Raw genomic sequence first — 16490 nt, forward strand, 5'->3', positions numbered from 1 at the left:
ACAAATGTGCCAGGTATAGTCATCCTGCTCTGGTTTTTATTTACTGAATACTTTATTTATTAGATATATTGGAGTATAAGGTGGTACTTAAAAATGTGATTTAGTAATTTTTCTTGGTAACAATATAGATGTGCAGATTTGTTCCCTCTTGCCTCTAGAAGCTGCTTGGACAATGTGATTTGCTTCCTAATGTTTTTGATGCCTATGTACAGTTTAGAAAATGTTTAAGTCATGAAAAATGTATATTTTAACTGTTTCTTTTGTAGATCTCATGCTGTTGCATGCGTCAATCAATTTATCATCAGCAGAACTCAAGCTCTTATGTTGCACATAGATTCTTTTATTGAGGTGAGTGTGCATTCTTGGTTGGAGGGATTAAGTCAAATTACATATCTGATTTATCAAGAGCACTCTCCCAGCCCAAGAAATAGTATTTTGAAAGATGTTTCCTTTTTCATAAATAGAGGAAACTCTTGTTGGATAAAGGTACTGACAGAAGTCTGTCACTTAGCTGTGATGGAGAGTTCAGTATGGGGATCATCGTGTCACTGAGTCTGGATGATGGGTCTCTCGGACTACTACTACTGAATGTGGATTAGAAGGGTGATATTTTGGGTTATGTAGAGTATTTTATTTGCTGCTGTTATGTACTGAAGGAGTTTTCTAGCTTCAGAACTTCATTAATGTTTAGGGGGGAAAAAAAAATAATTCAGGAAATAATATTCTTGTGTCTAATGTACACATGACCAAAACACTGGGTAACAATACACATTGAGAGTCTGAAGAGTTCATTTGCTAAACCGTATGTCTTTAAGAAATAATATGGTATTTTGGGGTGTGGGCTGGGAGGGTACGGAAATAGACGTTTGCATACTTCAGTTTGCCAGTAATGTCAAAACAAGTTGAACTAGATGAATTGAGGCTTTTCAACTGGTATTACTTTCCAACAGAATCTTTTTGCACTGGCTGGTGATGAGGAGCCTGAAGTACGCAAAAACGTTTGCCGTGCTCTGGTAATGTTGCTGGAAGTTCGAATGGATCGCCTGCTTCCTCATATGATTAGTATAGTTGAGGTGAGTCTCATTTCCCAGATTGCATGCTGAAACGTTTGGGGTTGCAGAAATAATAACAAATTAAAAGCATTCATCAGAATAGGTATGTTACTCTTGCGCTTGCCTAATCTTCGTTTTCCTTCAAGATTGAGGTTGCGAAAGTTTCTTTTTAGCTAATTGCCAGCTTGACATTGTATTTGACAGACAATGCATATGGCAGTTGTTCATTCTTCATTAAGTTAATTGATCCTGAAATGGCCAGGATCAGCTATGCCATGGAGCAGCTAGGTATTGCCTGACTACAAGTGAGAAGATCATGTTAAAAAACTTAGTTCTAGTGCTGATACTGCTACAGTTTACACATTGAAGCTGTCACCTTTTTTGGATCTTTTGACTGCAACAAGGATAAGGAATGTTATTTTATATAGCTGAGATGCTCTTTGAGCTACTAACAAAGCTGCCTGCCGTTGCATTCAGTTGTAGAGGTTAGTGTCATTTGATAGTTCCTTTATCGTTCTAGATTAGTGCAGACTTGCCTACCAGAGGATCAATCAGCTGGTTTTTGTCTGCTCAACTGTTTGAGTTGTAATTTCCATGTTTCTGGGAAATACTGGCAGTTTCTTGGTAGCCTTTACATACACTAATTGCTAGACTGGAAATATAGCAAAGATCAGTATGTTTCTCATGCAGATTTCATGTGAACAAGTGGGTCATAACCCAGTGTCAAATTCCATAAGGGCTAGGTCCAGACAACGTGAAGAAGGTGTTAAGTTTTTTTTTGCTCTTGGACAAAGGTATTAGAGAGGCATAAAATTGAGGTGACTTGTGACAGCCTTGGCCTGCTGTCTAATCTTCCTATGTGTTGTCTGGAATTCCATGACACCGACCCTGGCAGACATGTTCTCATGTAACACAGGACAAGTAGGGATTGTTGGTACTTGAGGTGGGTTTTTTTTTTTCTTTTGTTTGGTTGGATTTGGGGGTTTTTTTGAGAGAGAGAGAGAGAGAGAGAGAGAATAAAGCTTTGGAGATTATATTGTCAACAAGTGATAACTTCTCTGGCTCTTCACCCTCCTAAGATCAGTAAGGAACTTCTGGACTTTGCAGGTAGAAATGATATCACCAACCAGAAGAAGATCCAAGATTGTATTCTCGTTGTATCCAGTATTTTGTTGTTGGGAAAACTATTACTAGGCTGCTTCTCTACAAAAGACAGTAGTAGTGAATTTTTGTTCTATAACAAAGTTTAGACTTTTTTTTTTTTCCAATTTTGGGACTACTGTGTACTGTTACTGATTTCCCCGGTTCTGTATACATATTGGTATGTGCAAATGTAATATCCCAGAACTGACTATTGTTCAACATTCAAATGAGTCTGGTTTTGCCCCTTTGAAGCTTGAATACCTCCAAGCTGAATGCTGCTGATGGTGGCTGCTCTAACTGAAGGAAGTCTTAAAAAGAGAGAAACTTGTATCCATGTCCTGGTTTCAGCTAGGACAGAGTTAATTTTCTTCCTAGTAGCTGGTATAGTGCAGTGTTTTGGATTTTGTAGGAAAATAATGTTGATAACACACTGATGTTTTTAGTTGTTGCTAAGTAGTGTTTAGACTAAGTCAAGGATTTTTCAGCTTCTCCTGCCCAGCCAGCAAGAAGTTGGGAGGGGACACAGCCAGGACAGCTGACCCAAACTGGCCAAAGAGCTATTCCATACCCGATGCCAGAGCCGCAATCCACGCCTCCCGGCTAACTCCCCCCAGTTTATATACTGGAAATTTGGGGATCAAACCCGTGACCTTTTTGCGTTATTAGCACCACGCTCTAACCAACTGAGCTAATGGGCATATACCATATGACATCATGCCCAGTATATAAACTGGGGGAATTGGCTGGGAGGGGCGGATCGCGGCTCGGGAACTAACTGGGCATCAGTCAACAAGTGGTGAGCAATTGCATTGTGCACCACTTGCTTTGTATAGTTTAATTCTTTTAGTATTACTATTGTCATATTATTATTATCATTGTTTTTCATTCCTTTCTGTCCTATTAAACTGTCTTTATCTCAACCCACGAGGTTTTTTTTCCTGATTCTCTCCCCCATCCCAGGGGTGGTGGGGCAGTGAGCGAGCGGCTGCGTGGTGCTTAGTTGCCGGCTGGGGTTAAACCACGACAGTCCACATGATCATTTTTTTTATGCTTATGGAGAATCACTTTTAAAGTAGTTAAGAATATTAATGATCCAGTAGTGATTCTAAGATGGAAGGTCTTGGCCAGCATCATGCTTTTGAAGCAGACAGGTTTAGTATTAACTTTCTTGCCAGGTTCCTGGAGCATACAGGAATGGTTTGAGTTTGGATTTCAGTGGGTTTTTTGAGCATGTACTTCCATGCAGAAGCATGATGTGTATTTTTTTGTGGTGGTTGGTTTTTTGTTTGGGTTTTTTTTCTCTCCTCTCCTTCCTTTGTCTGAGAACATGACAACAGGATATGTCAGGAGTAGACTGACCTAACAGATTTCAGTTATTAGATTGCACTTGTATGTTCATAGAGCATATTTAGCCAAACACATGGCTCCTAAGATCTTTCTCAATAAAGTCCTGACTTTTTATTGTACAATGCATAATGAGATTATTTGTAACGAATGAATAGTGTATTGATGTTATGAAGTTATAACACAGAAACTCAGCTTGTTGCTGAAGTCATAAGATTGCATGCATCCTGTTACTTTCTTCGGATAAAGATGTCTGTTACTGCTCAAAGGATGTGTTCTTAATGCTTTGTGCATCACGCTATTCTTTTCTTGATGGTTTGACATAACAAGACTAACACAACACTGTTTTTTACAGAGTATGCAAACCAGTTCTGAATAATCTTCCTATGCTATTTTGTAATTTATTGTGTATTGGGTTTGCATGGCAAGGTTTTGGTAGCGGGGGGGGGGGGGGGGGGGGGGGGGGGGGCTACAGGGGTGGCTTCTGTGAGAAGATGCCAGAAGCTTCCCCTATGTCTGACAGAGCCAATGCCAGCCGGCTCCAAGATGGACCCGCTGCTGGCCAAGGCTGAGCTCATCAGCGACAGTGGTAGTGCCTCTGGGATAACATATTTAAGAAGGGGGGGGAAACTGCTGCGCAACAGCAGCCAGAAGAGAGAGGAGTGAGAATATGGGAGAGAAACAACTCTGCAGACACCAAGGTCACAGGGAGGAAGGAGGGGGAAGAGGTGCTCCAGGCGCCAGAGCAGAGATTCCCCTGCAGCCCATGGTGAAGACCATGGTGAGGCAGGCTGTCCCCCCTGCAGCCCATGGAGGTTAATGGTGGAGCAGATATCCACCTGCAGCCTGTGCAGGACCCACATATTGTTATGAAGCAACTATTTCTATTGCCTAAAGTCAGTAGAACTTTATAGCTTATTAAAAGTACTTATTAAAATTTGGCATGATAATATTAAAAAAAAAAACCAACCTTCAAATATTCTTCCCACGCTTTGTTACTAGTATCACTGTTCTTACTATGGGGGCCTACAGTAAAGATGGGGAGGAACTCTTTATCAGGGAGTATAGTGATAGGATGAGGAGTAACAGTTTTAAACTGAAAGAGAGTAGATTTAGATTAGATATTAGCTAGAAATTCTTTACTGTGAGGGTGGTGAGGCACTGGAATAGGTTGCCCAGAGAGGTTGTGGATGCCCTGTCCCTGGAAGTGTTCAAGGCCAGGTTGGATGGGGCTTTGAGCAGCCTGGTCTAGTGGAAGGTGTCCCTGCCCATGGCAGAGGGGTTGGAACTAGATGATCTTTAAGGTCCCTTCCAACCCAAACCATTCTATGATTTCCAGGCTGTGTATATGGCTATCTTATACCACTGAGTGTAAGTAGCCTTTTCAATCTACTGCTATCTAACTTCATGGAGCATATACTATAATACATACTTAAAGAGGAAATGACAGCGTGAGGAGCACCTTCAAACAGAGATTACTTTTTGTCATTCTGTTTTTGTCTTTGTGGCAAATAACTGGATACAACAAAATAGTGGATTTTCAAGCCCTCTGGGGAAAAATGCCAAATCACTTCAGGTGCATTAATGAAGCCTTGCTTGCAATGGGTAGGATGTTTTTCAACTTTTCTAAGCTGTAATCTGTTGACAACTCAGAATAGAGCAGTATTTCTGTTACTTTGAGTTCTTAATCACAGTAGTGACCCTTTAGGAAACACTTGCAATTTAGTGCAGTTCTGTAGGAAGGGGTGTGTTTTGTGGCAAATCTTGCATCCCTGAAATGCATAAGGATAATATAGGTCACCCCATTCTATTTAATTTTGAGAATAAAATGGTATTCTGAAGAAGGATTTCCTTTACTCGTTTTAAATCCATGTGTGAGGAAAGGTAGCTGCATGGACTTCCATGAGGCTTCTAAAATGAGTGGAAGAACCAACTGTTTCAGAAATAAGGACTGGCATGGAAGAATGCAGAAATTACTTTTTTGGAAGTTGCAAGCATCTTCCCTAAATTGTTTTGGCAGTTGTGTATAAGAAACTGATGTAGCCATGGTATACTTAGGCTTTCTGTTTATGCAGGTATTTGATTATTTTTTGTTTAAGGGGGATTAAATTTTAACAGCAAGCTTAAAGATTTGATACTGAATCTCTGAATTACCATTCATGCTAGAAAAAAGTGAGACTTTTTTTCCCTGTTATGGGTTCTGCTTAATTGCATCCTGTCAGGTAATCAAGATTTGAAAGGGAAGCTTTTTTATGGTACTGGATAGAAAAAGTATTTCCATCTTACTAAGTGTATAGTTGTACCTTTTATTCAAAAGGGCAAAGAGGAGGGGTGGTAAAATAATAATTTAAAAAAAAAAACTATTCTCAGGAAACTGCTGTTTATTATCTTGGGTCTCTGTCTATAGTTTCTTGGTAATAACGTTCTCACTTAAGCAGTGAAGAAACTTAGAATCTGAATCATCTAGCATTAAGAAATAAGTCTCTTGGCTTATTCTCACCATAGCCTTAAGTAGTCTCTTATATCTGTTTCTTCCCCTTGCCCCAAATAAACAAAATTACTCTGGTAGAATAGTCTGTTTTTGCAAACATGCTTTGCAATGTTGATAGCTTCTTCTGGGCACTTAAAACTTGTATCTTATACAAGTAAATTTTTTTTTTTATGTTGTGTAGTATATGCTTCAGAGGACCCAGGACCAAGATGAAAACGTGGCTTTGGAGGCTTGCGAGTTTTGGCTGACTTTGGCTGAACAGCCAATTTGTAAAGATGTATTATGTCGGCATCTTACTAAGTAAGTATTAAGAATTACAACTCCTAGTTATTTTGAAATAGTCATCTTTAAACTTCAGTTGACTTGTTCCTGGTTACTCTTATAGAGACTGTATCTAGCTTGCTGTATGCTTAGGAGTTTCCTGTAGCTAGTTCTTGTGCATGTTAAAAATGGCTGTAGTGCAGAGGTCACTGAAGAGACTTCTGAGGATTTCAGACTCAGCTCCAGAAGCAACCTAAATTGTGTCACTGGTGTTTTACCTCGAGCTTAACAGCCTGTTAAGCATCAGATCGATGCAAAGGTATACTAACGTGCGCTTAAGCTTAAACAAACATCTCTACGTGACATTACCTGTAATATCTGGTGTACCATGAACGTGTTGTCTTGACAACTGCTATTGTGAGCATCTCTGTGCAACGCTTCTATGTGCATAGTCATGCCAAGGGTTCCTCATCTTTATGAAGAACTTAACAAAACGACAAGATCATTTAGTTTTAGGAATCAATTTCATATCAATTGCCACTGTAATTTAAACTTGAAGAAAGCATGTACAATGTGTTTCTTCATACTTGTTCAGACTGACAGTAGCTTTTTAAGTTTCAAAAACTTTTTTTTGTAAGTTTCAAAAAGTTATCTTAAGCCTTAAAATGTAGATCCTTGATTGAACGGGAATGAATATCCATGTTTGAGATTTAAACATCTGCATGTCTGCAACAGTGCTCGTAACTTTTTTCCAGACTAATCTGAAGACTTTTGCAATAGGAAACGAGTTCTTCAATGTTCCCAGTAAATGGAGACTCTGTTTTTGACATATGCATGGAAGGTTTTTGAAAATACTAGAGCAGTTCTGTCTGTGATTCTGCTCTTCCAGTCAAGATGTTGAGAGAAGAGATACATTCTTTTCAGCAAAAATGACAACTTTAGATGTAAAGCAGTTTAAAAAAAAAAAAAAAAAAAAAAAAAAAGTGGGGGGGTGTCAAAATTTCAGTTTTCATAAGCAATTAGAAAGCAGAGAATTGAGATTAAAACACCTACTGTAGCAGTACAGGAATAGGAGTTGAAAACAGGAGAACCAATGTTATGAGAAATGATTTTTAAGTTTTAAAATGTTTTTACTTAACTCCTACTCTTATAGCTCAAAAGACAAAAGAATGATAGCACAGTTCTTGATTCTACCTACCACCTTCCCAACACACATGTTAATACTAGTCACCTTCTCAGTATAAAACTTAAACCTCTTCTGGCCTACATGAACATAGACATTGCAACAGCTTCATCCTCGGTTGTTGTGTTTTTTTAAGAAGCTTTTAAATTTCTAGAAAAACAGATAAGAGTAGCATTACATATCTCTCATCTTTCAGTGTCATTTGTTGAAAGCAACTTGTTAGTTGGCAAGTCCTTTTTGACTAGGGAGCTATATAAATTTGCCAATACTTGATGATAATCTTAAATTTTTTGTATTGGATTAAGTGGAACAAGATCTTCTAAAAACCTGTTTGTTTAATATCTTGTTCCATTTTGCTCCTGTAGGCTTTCTTATAAAATATATAGCTCCTGCATACTTCATGAAGTATGCTGCAGAAATGCCAATGAATGGGTGTTAATCCAAATACTTACTCTTTCATTAAAAGTTGAGAAGGTAATGTGCCATTGAGATGCGTGAATATTATTGCTGGCCTGAGTACCTTCAGAAACAATACTCCTCAGCTGCAGAATATACAGGGATTGAGTCTGTCACTGGTGCTGGGTCAGTCCATGGTGATTTCAGTATTAGCTTGATTTGTCTTGTAATACACATTTTTATTTTTATGGATTTATTTTTGTAGTGAATGTGTTTTTATGTGAAGTATTTGACTTTTTTCCCCTAGTACTACTTTTTTTTTTTTTTTTTGCCATACATCAGTACCATTGGAGTCCCATGGCCATAACCAGTTTAATAACTAAGTAAAGTTCTAATATAGACTAATGACTTGACTAATGTCAAGATCTCTGCAATGTTGGGGACTTGTCTTAAGGGGTGATACTTGAAGTAATCACAAAAGGATAGGAGGGCTTAATGTAGTTAGACTTCCATCCTTAAGAGTAGTGAGTAGAGTCTTCAGCCACAGGTAAATAAAGTGACAAATACTATTCGTGAGAGCCAACTTAACTTGTTTATCAAGCATATTTTGGGAGTTTGAATTCTTACTGAAAAGCTTTAGACTTAATTTCTGAAAGGTGCTTCAGAATAAATTTCATCATGTGGAAGAATATCCTGTTTTTAAAGTGTAAAACTTAGTTGTGCCATCTGGCTACCTATAGTTAGAAATTAACACTTTTTCAGATTACAAAGTATTGATGAACCTCATGAAATGGAGTATGATTAAGGTACTAGCTTTTGTTATCAGGCTAAGTTCGGTGGGTTTTTTTGTTTTCAGTGTTGGGGGGATGGTTACAACCAAAATTATGGCCCAGGTAACTGAAAACCAGCTTGCTTTTATTTATGTATTGTTTTGACGTAGAATCATAGAATATCTCGAGTTGGAAGAGACCCATAAGGATCATCGAGTCCAACTCCCTGCTCCTCGCAGGACTACCTAACACTAAACCATATGACTAAGAGTATCGTCCAGATGCTCCTTGAACTCTGACAGGCTTGGTGCCGTGACCACTTCCCTGGGGAGCCTGTTCCAGTGACCGACCACCCTCCCTCTCAGTGAAGAACCTTTTCCTAATGTCCAATCTGAACTTCCACTGATGCAGCTCCATTCCATTTCCTCATGTCCTATCGCTGGTCATCAGAGAGAGGAGATCAGCACCTCCCCCTCTGCTGCCCCCCTTGAGGAAGTTGTAGACTGCGATGAGGTCACCCCTCAGCCTTCTCTTCTCCAAGCTGAACAAGCCAAGTGACCTCAGCTGCTCCTCCTAAGTCTTGCCCTCGAGACCTTTCACCATCTTGGTCACCCTCCTCTGGACACACTCTAATAGTTTGATGGCCTTCTTATATTGAGGCGCCCAAAACTGCACACAGTACTCGAGGTGGGGCCACACCAGTGCAGTGCAGAGTGGGACAATCACCTCCCTCGACCGGCTAGCTATGCTGTGCTTGATGCACCCCAGGACACGGTTGGCCCTTTTGGCTGCCAGGGCACACTGTTGACTCATATATTCAACTTGCCATCAACCCAAACCCCCAGAGCTCTTTCCACGGGGCTGCTCTCCAGCCTCTCGTCCCCCAATTTGTACATATACCCAGGATTACCCCGTCCCAGGTGCAGAATCCGGCACTTGCTCTTGTTAAATTTCACATGGTTGGTGATTGCCCAGCTCTCTAGTCTATCCAGATCTCTCTGTAAGGCCTCTCTACCCTCGAGGGAGTCCACGGCTCCTCCTAGTTTAGTATCATTGGCAAACTTACTTAACGTACATTCGATTCCTGCGTCCGGATCATTTATAAAAACATTAAAGAGCACTGGCCCTAAAATTGAGCCCTGGGGAACCCCACTGGTGACTGGCCGCCAGCCTGATGTAACCCCATTTACCATAACTCTCTGAGCCCGACCTGTCAGCCAGTTGCTCACCCAATGTATTATGGACTTGTCTAGCTCTGTGCTGGACATTTTGTCCAGAAGGATACTGTGAGAGACAGTATCAAAAGCTTTGCTAAAATCCAAAAAAAACCCACATCTACTGGCTTCCCTTGGTCAACTAGATGGGTGACCTTGTCATAAAAGGAAATTAAGTTGGTTAAGCAGGACTTTCACCTCGTGAACCCGTGCTGGCTATGACCAATGACTGCATTGTCTCTCGAGTGTTTTTCAATAACTCCCAGAATGACCTTCTCCATAATTTTACCAGGCACTGAAGTGAGACTGACAGGCCTGTAATTACCTGGGTCTTCCTTCTTGACATGTATCAATATTTCTTTGTAGACTGATACCTGTGCTGGTAAATGGTATGAAATATTCAGAGATTGATATTATTCTGTTGAAGGTAAGCATTGATTTCTCTTATACTCAGTAAGAATATCTGGTTAGCTTCTGACTTGTAAATCAGAATGATTGAGCTGGTAGGCCAGATCTGGTCTGCCATCTGTTCAATGGAGATTTAGCTTTCTGGGGCAAGGTGTGCTGTTCCAAAAACTAAATGCAACTGCTGCCACGTTTGCTGGAAAATAATCTGTGGGCTTTCCTGCTTTGCCCCATCCCCTTCCACCCAACTTTGGCAGAGCTAGAATACTTTTACCAATTAATTACTGCAGCAAAGCAGCCTAAAAAAATGATCAGAATTAATTTTAATGCCCTTCTAGCTTGAACTACACAGCTTTTTCCATTACAACATTTTAGAATGTGTCTGTGTACTAGAATTTCTCTATCTCTTCTTCCTTCTAATTCCTTCCCACCAAGAGTAATTTCTTAACAAGAAGGATACTTTGTGCTTTTGTGTGAGCTTACCTCTCTTGCTTCTATTTTCCTGTCATTTTTCTGGTAGATACTGTAGCAGAATGCAGGAACAATGGCATTTTTAGTTAGCTGGGCAGCACAAGTGGGATGTGAATCTTTCATAGGCTTATAAAATCTTGAACTAAAATTTACACTACTTTCTTAACTTCCTTGAGCAATATAGTTGCACTACTTTATCTGATAAAGCATTTTGATGACAGGGGGATGTTGAAGAAGATGAAGCTATTCCAGATAGTGAACAGGACATAAGACCTCGTTTTCATCGTTCACGGACGGTAGCTCAGCAACATGAAGAAGATGGTATTGAAGATGATGATGATGACGATGACGATGATCTTGATGATGACGATACTATTTCTGACTGGAATTTAAGTATGTCAAAGTAATGTGTAAAATGTTTTAAAATATAGCTACTTGCATAATACGAGAACCACAGTAAAAAGAGGAGTTTGTGTATAGGAATACTGAGGCTTTGCTTTTGAATAGAAAAAGAACTATCTGCTGATATAATTGGTGGTTGGGGCAGAGGGGGAGTCTTTCAGGTGACGTTTTGGCTATGTAACTGTATTAACAAAAGCTAACCACCTGTAAGCTTATTTCAAATATGGCCGATAGAACTGCAAACATCTACTGGATGCAATTCAACAGAAGCTTTGGATTTTGAATTTTAATTCTACAAGATAATACAAATCATGGATCACCTGTTTAACTTTATTTAAAAAAAAAAAGTCTTACACATTGTTCTTAGCTTGAGGAAGCTTAATAATGCTTTCTTTTACTTCAGTCTTCCCTCTAAATCTGGTTTGTATGTTTTGATTTTTTTTTTTTTCCTCCATTTGAACATGCTACTACTGACAGCTATTACCAGTAGTTCAGATGTAGTACAGATGAATGTATTTTGAAGCTTATGGATCAAACAGCTTTGAGACATATCTAAACTTTTAAAATTATTATTATTATTTTAGAAGAAAATAAGCACAAATATGTTTGCTTTTGTAAAGTATCTTTTTTTCATACTATTAAATACATATTTTCTGAAAAACATAGCTGAAATGACAGAGGGCGCCCTGTGGTCCGCAGTTTTGGTTAAGATGGTGAGGAAGCTAAAGCTGACTAGGAAAGAGAGAGAACAGAACAGTTAAGAAATCTGTTTTGATGTATGTCATCTGGACTTGAGAGAATTTGGATTATCTGAAATTCAGAATTGTGCACCCTATTTCTTATCCAGTGTTCTATATTTGACTTCCAATTTGAACAGAGAGGAAACATCAGCACAGCCTGACAATTAGCAGCATTGCTTACTAATGAGACCTGGTAACTAAATATCGGAGTCTGCCTTTTTTTCCTCTAGTAGAAAGCTGAAACAGTCTTAGCTGAAAGCAGCAGGTGCTGGTCTTGGGGACTATGTGCTGTTTATTATTGCTTTGCAGTGGAGATCTGCTCTGAGTTGAGGGCTCATGTTTTGTTTTATTCAAACCTGTTGGACATCATCTAGGAGCAGAGCAGAAAAAGTTTTGTATTTATTATCTATCCTAGTAGTTGCTATCTCCCAGCTGAAAACTTGTCTGTCCTGTTTGGGCTTACTAGCAGTTTAGGTCCAGTTTAGGATTTTTGCATGTTACATTTGCTACATATATTTTGCCTGATTACCTGTCTTGTATATACTTTTGTTCCAGTTGGATCATTTCTGACACAAATTAAGAAGGAACTGAGATCATAATAAGCAAAAAAAGTGCAGTATAAATTCTGTAATATGAGCATTCTTTATAAATCCATCTTGGCATTATTTTTCTAGACATGACAGCACCACAGCAGAAAACCAGAGTAAGGATCTCTGAATCATGTTTTGAAGTTGTTCTTTTATGAGCTTTTGTGCGCTAAAAATATGCGATTAAAAACTTTCAAACAAATTTCGAGGTGGTGTTCTTTGTATTGGTGCATCACAGAACTAGGAGTAAGATATAAAAGCTCAGAGCAGAGGTCAATGAATTTCAGTCTCTAGAGATTGATGATTTTGCCTTTTTTTTTTTTTTTTTTTTTTTTTTTGCTTTGAGACATGGATCATGTTTGAACATTTTCTTTTTAATCAATTGCTAATATTTTTAGGCTATTTCTCCTTTCTCCTTAGTTTCTCCAGTATGTTACGTTCATGTCACAGACCTTCCCTCTTCCATAGTGTTACACCATCCTGAAATTATGTAGTGTATATAATGTTGCAATATAATGGTGTGGTTTCTGTCAGTGAGTGTTTTAATATCCCCAGTGTATAAGTCCTTTTAGTGGCTATAAAAATGCTGCAAAATTGGCTTTCTAAGAGCTTTGTACCAGAGCACAGTGGATCCCTGTGTATTGTAATGAAGTGGAAGTATCTTTCCTCCTAATGCCCTGGCAGCTCAAAGTTAAAATGAGGATTATACTGTCTAACTACAACTGCTTGTATAATAAGCAGATTAACACTATTAATTCCCCTCAGGGAAATGTTCTGCTGCTGCTCTAGATGTCCTGGCTAATGTATTTCGTGATGAACTTCTGCCACACATCTTGCCCCTTTTGAAGGAATTGCTCTTCCATCCCGAATGGGTAGTTAAAGAATCAGGTATCCTTGTTCTTGGAGCAATTGCTGAAGGTAAGGCAACAGTTCATATCAGGTTGCTGAATTTTTGATTGGTTCTAAAGCAGCTCTGTGATTCCTTCTAGGTGAATTTACTTGTGCAAACAAGTATATGTCCTTGGCTGATTTGGTTTTTAGTGATTAATCTCTACATCTACTAGTTGGTGACTGCAATTATTTGTTTAATTTTTCATTTTCGAATCTATGCATGTTTCGGAGGCTAAATAACTTAATTTCTTTTATTCCTCCCTTTCTTAACTCTGCAGCATATATTTATTGGTCTCTCATTAAGTACTACCTTGATTTGATACAACAGGAATATTTAATAAATTTGAGCCTTACATTTCATTCAGTGTTTTCAGAAATGGAGAAGACCGGTGCTGTGACTTCAGTGCCCTGAGCTGCTTTTTGTAGATGATTCTCTGATTTAAATGTGATAACTTCCATTTCTTTGTATTTACTCACAGGCTTGGCTTTTTGCCTGTATTTCCAGCATCTCTGTCCATTTTGCAAACTGAAGGAATATGTTTGGGTCCATGCCTGGATTATCTATCTTTTCCTACAGTGCCTGATGAACATACTTTTTCTTTGTTGCTAGAAAACTTTTTTGTTGGTTTTGATTTCAAGTCAAGCAAGGTAAAAGTTAGTACTTCTGACAAATCTTGGTGTATTACTGCCCTTGCTGACTTGAAGTGTGTAGCTTTTTATTGCTGGTCAGTATTTGTGTGATATTAGGAGAAAACAAGAAGAAAATTAAATTTCTTAAGGAATCCTTTTTAATCATATGATGATTTATTATCAAGGCCTAATCTTTCTCTACTTGTTGTCTTGGTCGCTCTAAGTAGACTGGCATAAGACGTCCAAGCTTTATAAGCTAATTTTATTTGGATGTTCTTGCTATACTCCATTTAATAAAGCAGAATTTCTGGGGATTGGGGAAGCACTGAAATAGAAATGTAGTTGAAATGAATGTAAACTTGAGTGGGGATTTTAATTGTTTATGGTGAGGTTTCTTTTTAGGACTTAACATAAATTAGGTAGACTTACTTTGTATATTGTTAAAATGTATTACTGCATGATAGAGGATGAAAATATGTCCCTTCTAGGAAATAGAAAACATAATAGAACTTTTTGTTAATTCTCATACTGTAATAGCTATATTTTTCCTTCTAGGCTGTATGCAGGGTATGATTCCATATCTTCCTGAGCTGATCCCTCACCTTATTCAGTGCCTCTCTAACAAAAAGGCTCTTGTGCGCTCCATTACATGCTGGACTCTTAGTCGCTATGCACACTGGGTAGTTAGTCAACCCCCAGACACATACTTGAAGCCATTAATGACTGAGTTGCTAAAGCGTATTCTGGATAGCAACAAGAGAGTACAAGAAGCTGCCTGCAGGTGAGCCAAAGCTTAAACAAAAAGCACTATCCATGACACTGCTTTTTCATGGGAAACTATTTTAATGCCTTTATCAATGAATGCATGACTCCATTTCTAGCTCTTAATGTATTTTATTTTTTTCCTTTTAAATTGGAGTAGGTTCAGCTGCTTCTGAAGTAGTCACAAATTACTCCAAGTTGTAATAAAATGAAAACAGATAATTTTTATTTCTCTTGTCCAGTTTGTTTTCAGAATATATGAATCACCAAACTAAACAATATATTGCAGTAAAAGAAATGATCTGTATGTGACACCTGTTTATTTTCAGTATTTGAAGTTTCATTGACCAGAAATCTGGCTTTTATATGCCTGTGAACAAGATCAATACTGATGACAAAGGAAAACTATCCTATCATTGCATTAGTGATGTTGTTTATATTTAGCTCAGGATTACCAAAACATTTGGGTTACAGTTATTTCAAGGGATATTCCCTTTCTCTTGAAAGGAGATCCTTGGAGGTAAGATTCCCTTCTCCCCCTTGTCTGCTGATATATTAAAAAAAAAAAAAAAAAAAAAAAATTTTAATGGACACACCATTAATGGAATGGGTACACCTCTTGTGCAGGAAGCTCAGCAAATAAAGCTTTTACATGTCGGTTTGTGTGGGGCAGGAGTGTATACAGCAGACTGCCAAGACAGTTTCTTCATAAAGCAGAACTAGATCTGTAATATGTATACATAACAGGTTTTACAGGAATATTTTTAAATTTTGCTCATCACAATGTAAGAGCTGAATCTTCGTGTTCAATCAAAATAGATTGAGTTTGTCTCAGTAATACCATTTTGAAAACATACCTTGGATGAATTTGAGGACTAAATACAGTTCTATGTTTAAACAGAAATGGGTAGTGTGGGGCATTTTGGGGTGGTCTTGTTTTTTTCCAAGATACTGACTGACCTGTTTGGGGTGGGGTTTTTGTCATTCAGTGCCTTTGCTACTCTAGAAGAGGAGGCTTGTACAGAGCTTGTTCCTTATCTTGCGTATATACTTGACACTTTGGTCTTCGCATTTAGTAAATACCAGCATAAAAACCTGCTCATTCTTTATGATGCTATAGGAACTCTAGCAGATTCTGTAGGACATCATCTAAATAAACCAGTGAGTATACCTTATGTTCCGTAGAAGCACTTGTCATATATTGAAAAACTGGTTTGGTGTTTTTTGTAGTGTGCTTTACATGTTATAGAACAGAAAAGCTGACCTTTGTGTAGGCTTCAATAATAGTAAATATTTACATGTAAAAATACATAGACTGCATGTAATTTTCCCACTACACAAATATTCCCCATTTTGAATAAACAATTGTGTGTGGTGGCTTGTGAAATGTGCTTCTCATTATCATGACTTTTTTCCCTCATTCTCAGAATTTTTCAGCTCAGAGGAGATACATATATCAATATAGATATGAAATGGGACTTTAAAGAAATTGGTGCAGTGTGTGTGCTAATTTCTAATGACTGATTTTTTATTATTATTATTTTATTTTTTGTAACCACTTTCAGTATAGCTAAGCTGCTCTGTGTCTTTTCAATGTATTGGAGCACATCATCATTAGAAATTGCTTTATCAGAGAGTGGGACAGACATGCATTTTTATATATAAAAAAAACAGAATCCTTTGGACAAAGCACAGATAACACAAGCAAATATAGTGGTTTTTTTGTAGTGTACATATGTTCATTAATA

The 16490-nt window shown here is 38.2% G+C and overlaps 1 protein-coding gene across 1 annotated transcript in view; it reads left to right on the top strand.

The window, feature by feature from the left end:
- Positions 1–266: 266 nt before the first annotated feature.
- LOC127029094 (transportin-1-like) overlaps positions 267–16490 on the top strand; it is a gene marked incomplete at its 5' end in the record, with an annotated part of 30167 nt that continues 13943 nt past the window's right edge. The window contains 8 exon segments of the mRNA XM_050914734.1: positions 267–348; positions 951–1073; positions 6212–6330; positions 10221–10281; positions 10952–11123; positions 13225–13377; positions 14536–14761; positions 15732–15903. Coding sequence (XP_050770691.1) covers positions 267–348; positions 951–1073; positions 6212–6330; positions 10221–10281; positions 10952–11123; positions 13225–13377; positions 14536–14761; positions 15732–15903 — 1108 coding nt within the window.

Source organism: Gymnogyps californianus, unplaced genomic scaffold (assembly GCF_018139145.2).
Source record: "Gymnogyps californianus isolate 813 unplaced genomic scaffold, ASM1813914v2 HiC_scaffold_69, whole genome shotgun sequence".
NCBI lineage: Eukaryota > Metazoa > Chordata > Aves > Accipitriformes > Cathartidae > Gymnogyps > Gymnogyps californianus.